The 7,538-nt window shown below is 45.2% G+C and overlaps 1 protein-coding gene across 1 annotated transcript; it reads right to left on the reverse strand.

The window, feature by feature from the left end:
- Positions 1-328: 328 nt before the first annotated feature.
- LOC142912419 (uncharacterized) lies at positions 329-4,916 on the reverse strand. The gene is made up of 2 exons (XM_076060614.1): positions 4,855-4,916; positions 329-3,725 (listed from the first exon to the last, which is right to left on the reverse strand). Exon 2 carries the CDS (start codon positions 3,713-3,715, stop codon positions 2,135-2,137), a length of 1,581 nt encoding a protein of 526 aa, XP_075916729.1. The 5' UTR covers positions 3,716-3,725; positions 4,855-4,916; the 3' UTR covers positions 329-2,134.
- Positions 4,917-7,538: the final 2,622 nt, after the last annotated feature.

Raw genomic sequence — 7,538 nt, forward strand, 5'->3', positions numbered from 1 at the left:
AACTGTTCACTGTGTGTGTGTACACTGTGTGTACACTGTGTGTGTGTACACTGTGTGTGTATACTGTGTATGTACAGTGTGTGTACACTGTGTGTACACTGTGTGTGTACACTGTGTGTGTACACTGTGTGTGTGTACTCTGTGTGTGTGTACTCTGTGTGTGTACACTGTGTGTACAGTGTGTGTACACTGTGTGTGTACTGTGTGTGTACACTGTGTGTGTACACTGTGTTTGTGTCCACATTGAACCGAACCCCTGCAAGGCCATCTACTTAATGACGAGAGAAAATTCACACGAAATGTCCTTTTCAATGAAGTCTTCCAGATGTAAATTGAGACAAGCTTTTAATGAAGAAATAAAATCATCTAATTCAAAACACAACACAAGTCGAAGATGTTTCATTTTAAAACTTCAAAACGGAGCACCGGGTGCTTGCGTGAATTCGTCCTTCGTGTGCAAATGTTGTGACTTTCCTGGCATGAAGGCCGTCAATGTGTTGGACCATTAAATGGTGCACAGCGTCTCAACAACAGCAGTGGGGTTTGCCTCAACCGATGGTTGTGAACATCCAGACGTGAATCAGCAAGGTGCATTTCTAGTCCCAGTTAGACAAAATATACGTCAACACGTAAGACAAAACTACAATTCGTGTTGTAGAGAATGTATCTCCTCCTATACGTGTAACTTTCAAGTGGTATGCCTTGTAACTGATGAATGATCCGAGCGTGCTCCCTATTTCAAAGACGATGAGTTGCTCCAGAGGCAGACGCTTCGAGAAACACAAAAGTACCCTTTGACCTGTATCACAAGGACAACGGGTCTCACCTTAGTTCTCTGTACAGGTTACTTCCAAAACACACACACACTTTGTCCTAACATCACATATTCAATGTGTGACCCTCAGATAAAATGTTACATGCACAATCAGACAAGTATTCATTCTAAATCATTGACGGGCATATTAGCAACATTGAATTACTGCAGCGAAATTGACTGCATCACGTTACATCGTATTAACAAGAAGTTATTTTACAAATACGCACCATCTGCTTAACAGTGTATGTACACCGTACTATTGTTGCGTCATTCAAAACGAGTAGGCCGTTGCATGCTGGCGTCTGGGTCAAAATTTAGCAAATTCTAAACATTACGCTACAAATAATAGATCACGGCACTTCGATGGCAACACAATCAATCGTCATCAGGTGGGACAAGCACAGCAGCAATAAGAGGAAACTGCTGGAGTAGGCGCCTACTACTTCAGCAGTTTCTCTTGCTGTGGTTGTCCGACCTGATGACGATTGCTTGTGTTGTGATCTAAACGCCGTGACCTGTTATGTTTCTACCCACGTGGTGACTTTACCGAAAGAACTCAAGAGTGTGGATTCGAATCAAGATTGCCTACAAACTACACAACTGAGATGACGCATCAATCATCGCCCCCTACTGACAGGCTCTTGTCCACATGCAGGTTGGTGCAGGGCCACCACCCTGTGCCACACAGGGGCAGCTGCTACTTGGTGATGCGCTTCGAGTGTTTCAGACGAGGTACGACAAAACTCGGAGATGCCGAGGCGGTTAAGCAAGCGCCGAGTAAATGCAATTATTATAACATAGTGAATGCTTGGGAGCTTATTGTCTCTCGCTCCTGGTTAGAGATCTACCCAACCCACAGGTCCACAAAGACTGGCCGCTCTTACTCTGCAGGTTGAACCTAGGAATTGAGTGTTCAACTTCACATTCTTGTCATTAATGGCCTGTGACAAAGGTGCATCTATTGTAGCGACATCGTCTCTGGCTTACACATCTACCGGGTCTCCACTTGACTTTGTATTGTCTAGGAGCAAGTCCACCCACACCTCCACTTCCACAAACTGCTGGGAGTTGCCTCGCTCTGCCTCACAGTGAGAATTCTCCTCCTGCTTCACGTTGCGTCCATCGATGTGAAGGTCCCATTTTGGAGTTGAATCTTCATCCCATTTCACCTTCACTTCTTCCCTCTTCACCATCACTTCATCCCTCTTCACCATCACCTCTTTATATTTCACCTCGATACCTTTAAAAGTGTCCAAGCTGGGATTTTCGTCCGGTTCTTGTTTCATGAGGGATGGGCTTATTGGGGCACTTTGACTTTCACAAGCTGATTTCAGACTCCACTCCTTGCAGATCTTCTGATGCTTCTATGTTCTCTGGTGTACTTGAAGATTTTATGAATGTGCAAACGCCTTCCCGCAGAGTGCACCTGAAGGGTTTCTCTCCCGTGTGTGTTCTCTGGTGTACTTTAAGATGTGGTGACTGTGAAAACGCCTTCCCGCATAGAGTGCACTTGAAGGGTTTCTCTCCCGTGTGTGTTCTCTGGTGTACTTTAAGATGTGGTGACTGTGAAAACGCCTTCCCGCACAGAGTGCACTTGAAGGGTTTCTCTCCCATGTGTGTTCTCTCGTGTACTTGAAGATTTGATGACTGTGCAAACATCATCCCACACAAAATGCACCTGAAGGGTTTCTTTCCTGTGTGTATCCTCTGGTGTTTTTTAAGAACAGATGACAGTGAAAATGCCTTCCCACACACAGTGCACTTGAATGGTTTCTCTCCTGTGTGTGTTCTCTGGTGTTTTTTAAGAACAGTTGACTGTGAAAATGACTTCCCACACACACTGCACTTGAAGGGTTTCACTCCCGTGTGTGTTCTCTGGTGTTCTACAAGAGTAGATGAATGTGCAAACGCCTTCCCACACATCGTGCACCTGAAGGATTTCACTCCCGTGTGTGTTCTCTGGTGTATTACAAGAGCAGATGAACGTGGAAACGCCTTCCCACACACACTGCACTTGAAGGGTTTCTCTCCCGTGTGTGTTCTCTGGTGTTCTACAAGAGTAGATGAATGTGCAGACGCCTTCCCACACATCGTGCACCTGAAGGGTTTCACTCCCGTGTGTGTTCTCTGGTGTATTACAAGAGCAGATGAACGTGGAAACGCCTTCCCACACACACTGCACCTGAAGGGTTTCTCTCCCGTGTGTGTTCTCTGGTGGGTCTGAAAAACTGATGACCATGCAAATGCCTTCCCACACACAGTGCACTTAAAGGGTTTCTCTCCCGTGTGTGTTCTCTGGTGGGTCTGAAAAACTGATGTCCATGCAAATGCCTTCCCACACACAGTGCACTTGAAGGGTTTCACTCCCGTGTGTGTTCTCTGGTGTGTTACAAGAGCAACCGACTGTGAAAATGCCTTCCCACACACACTGCACTTGAAGGGTTTCACTGCCATGTGTGTTCTCTGGTGGGTTACAAGAGCAGATGAACGTGCAAACGCCTTCCCACACACACTGCACTTGAAGGGTTTCTCTCCTGTGTGTGTTCTCTGGTGTTCTTTAAGAACAGATGACTGTGAAAATGCCTTCCCACACACAGTGCACTTGAAGGGTTTCTCTCCCGTATGTGTTCTCTGGTGTATTTTAAGAGCAAATGACCGTGCAAATGCATAGTTGCATACACTACACTTGAAGGGTTTCTCTCCTGTGTGTGTTCTCTGGTGTATTTTAAGAGTAGATGAATGTGCAAACGCCTTCCCGCACATCGTGCACCTGAAGGGTTTCTCTCCTGTGTGAGTTCTCTGGTGCCATGTCAAATTTCCAGTCCGATCCGTGCTGTATGCACACCGGTCGCATTGTTGACTTGTCCTACCGAGCTGCGCTGAGTGCATTTGCTCCATCAGTCCAATTCTGCGGAGGAAGCATCAGAGGAAGCGTCAGCTGCAGACAGAAAAAAATAATATCCACACCATCTACACGTCAGTATCGAGGCACAGAGGAATACATATATACATGTGACTTACACGTCTATATTCATATATTCATGATGTAGTAAAAACGTTTCACAAATTCATCACAGGGCAGTTACGGCACACAATGAGAGGGCAAATGGTCATAAACATGCCTGGAAGCCCTCGTATCTTCAAAATGAATGTTAACCTAAAACTCCGAGCACACAATTTCTGCTGTCTGGTTACAAAAGGAATATTTATGAGAGCTAAATTCAGCTGACATAGCAAAGGGTATTGAAAACAATACTATTTGTGTTAGGCAGAAATGCATAAATTAACGTTCAATCGCAAATTAGAGGTGTGAATCCAGGCTCACGTCCTTAAATGCTGGGATGAACAGTTCCGACTTCAGCTGCACGTGTGTGCTGTGTTCACCTCCTGTTTCCATTCTTACAAAGAGTTCCAGAGGAAAACAAAAATAAACTATTGTTTTGATATAACTTCCGTGTTCAACAGAGTTAATAGACTTTACTGCAAATACAAACTTGACACTGTCACACACTGGCAGTGGCGTGTCTAGAATCATGCCTGGCCACCTTCATCTGCTTGGCATGAATGCTTCCTCACTCCACCAAGTAATTAATCGAGGATCAATGAACATAGCCGAGGCTAACTGGAGTTTGCGTGTCCCTCTCCGTGGTGAGATGTTAACTGCCTCACCTGGTGTACAGGAAGTCGTGGGTTCGATCCCGACCCTGACGCCTGCTGTATATTTGGAGTTTGCACGTCTCTCCGCTGAGCGTCTTTGACCGATTGACATTGACACACGTATTCTTGTTCATTTCGGTAAAGTTACGTAGATAGAAAATAACAATAACAGATAATACAATTACATTAAATAAAGACCACTTGTGTTGCGATCAAAACGACGTGAGTTGTTTTTCTTTATTTGAAGTTATTTATTTATTTCATTGTTATTTTATTCAATTTTCTATTTACTTGACTTTACCGAAAGAACCACGAATATTAATTCCTGCAGTCACCAAAGTTTTAAGTCAAAACATTCACACACGTTGACAAAGCCTCACCTTGTGTTGTTGTGGGCAGGTCGCTTCTGATAACAAGAGCGGGATAGCAGCTCAAGCGGGCTTGGCCTGCTAACAAAAGAAAATAAAAACTGCGTGAATATTTACAATAAAACAAAGTTACAAAGTGGCGAGCTGGGTGAAGACAAATTAAACTTAAGCGAGATAATTAAAGTGAACGCAATCAGGCGAGGGCAGGAGGCAAGGCCCCGCGTGGCTAGGCCCCGCGTTGTAAAGTTCCAACCTGGACATCGATTCCCATGCTCGCTGCTACTCAACTGACATCCCTACGAAAGAGAGAGGCTCTACCTTGGTAAACAACAACAACCACCACAACAACAACAACCACCACTACCACTACAACCACCACCACAACCACCACCACAACGATGAGAATTTCTCACCTCGGATTTCAGTGCAAGCGCGCACACGGCAGCTTCCTGTTGCCTCGCGACAGCAGGAAGTAGTATGACGTCACTTCCCTCCCACAAGCGGCTCTTTAACTGAATAAATTATGTTAATGAGGCCTGCCCATATGTCGAGGGATGGGGGCGTGGGCGCTGAACCTGTCGCAATAAACTCGCGACGGCTTTAACGGACACATTATGTTAATGAGCCACCAGTCACTGGGCGTAGCTTTGCCCAAATAAGGATTGCCACTGGAACGATATCGGAAGTGACCCAGGCGGAGGTGACGTCACGCTCAAGAGCGCGGTGGACGGGGGTCGGGGTGAATACCTTGGTGACATGACGTCACTAGCGAGGTACACCTCCCTCTGGCGATTCACGCCGATGAGGTAATGCAGAGTGGTGACGTCACAGAGTTGGAGTTTAAGTTGATTTAGATTCTAGATTTAAAGCTTTCGTGACTGCAAGGATCCATACTCTTTGGTTCTATTCGGTAAAGTCAGGTAGGTAAATAATAAAACAACAATAATCACGACGTTTCGGCCACAACACAAGCGGCCTTCATCAGGTGAAGGGACGAGCCTGTCTGGAGGACAGCGCTGGAGTGGAAGAAGCCACGCCTAGATCGCGACATTTAAGCTGTGTGAGAGGAAGAAGAAGAAGACCACGGGCTTTGACAAAAGAATTAGCATATAAATTAGCATTGAAATGGCTCATTGAAATAGCCAAGTCAAAGTATACACATCCGCAGAGGTGCCCCCCGACAAAGGAAATTAGCATAGGATTTAGCATTTAAATAGTTTAGTGATTAGCTAGTAACTGGTCACAGAAATAGCTATGTTAAAGTCAGAGCATATACATTCACCGAGGCACCCAGCACTCATCAAACAGGAGAATCCAGCGAAACACAACCACGCCCAGACATCGGACCTGTGTGCGAGCAGAGAGGTGGTGTACGTGCCGGTGGACTTGCAGTTTGGCGAGGGGAGGGGGGAAAGGGGGGAGGGGGATTTTACCCATTGATGGTGTGAAAATGGGAATTTATAAGAGCTGCGAAAGTTTGGGGTACCACTACTCGAAAAATATACTGTACCATTGAAATTAATTTAATGTTTAGTTCGATTTAGAACCTTAATTTGAAACCATCCTCTCGGTTGAAATTGTGTCTGTGTTTGTAGATCTGAATTGCTTCATGAACAAATCTCTGATAAAAGCCCGTGGGTTTGCAAAGAACCTTGGTATCGGAAAAAAATATATCGTGATCTCCCACAGCATTGTAACAGTGATCAGCTACGGCAGAAGAATTCGTTTTGCCGTGTTTCAAATCTGATTTGTGCTCGCGAATTCGGTCAGAGACATGTCGCTTTGTCTCACCGATGTAGCAATAACCGCAGGTGCAACTCAATTTGTAGATGATATCATCTCTCAGGTCGATGTAGCCCTCAAAGGCGTAGGACACATCCAAGCAGACGTTGCGAGAGCTGAAATAGCCACTATTCTTAAGAATGCTAAGAAACCCATTAGTAACATCAGCAAAAATGAACGCTCTGAACTCGCGAATTTAAAAAACAGAAGTGATATAGTCATCCTCTCAGCCGATAAAGGAAACGCTACTGTTATTATGGATAAAGATTCATACAACAACAAAATCCAGAATCTGCTCAACGATGGAAGTTACTCAAAAATAAAAAATGACCCTACTAATAGCCTAGCGATAAAAACCAACAAGATCATCACAAGTTCGACCTCCCTAATCGACCCAACTAAACGTCCCTCCCTAAAACCTTCTGCTGCAAGACCCCCTAGATTCTATGGTCTTCCCAAGATTCATAAAGAAGGCACCCCACTACGACCCATCGTATCCACGATCAACTCCCCTACCTATAGACTAGCCCGTTTTCTGTCAGATACCTTGCTGCCTTTCACTGGCAAGACCACCTCAGCAGTACTTAACTCAGCCCAATTGGTCTCTATGGTCAAAGACGTTGTACTGTCCCCTGACGATATCCTTGTCAGCTTCGATGTGGTCTCTTTGTTCACCAAGGTCCCAGTACCTGATACCATTGAAATAATTGAAAATTTGGTCCAACATGGACTAGACCCCGACACACCTGCACTGGTTAGGCACTGCCTCAACAATACCTACTTTACTTGGAATGGCTCCTTCTACAAACAAAATGAGGGTACCCCCATGGGTTCCCCCTTGTCACCAGTGATAGCCAATATTTTCTTGGAGAAATTTGAATCAGACGCCATCCAAACTTCCACCCTCAGACCTT

Source organism: Petromyzon marinus, unplaced genomic scaffold (genome assembly GCF_048934315.1).
Source record: "Petromyzon marinus isolate PM22_M1 ecotype Great Lakes invasive population unplaced genomic scaffold, UKy_Petmar_22M1.pri1.0 PM_G_Scaffold_20, whole genome shotgun sequence".
Lineage (NCBI taxonomy): Eukaryota > Metazoa > Chordata > Hyperoartia > Petromyzontiformes > Petromyzontidae > Petromyzon > Petromyzon marinus.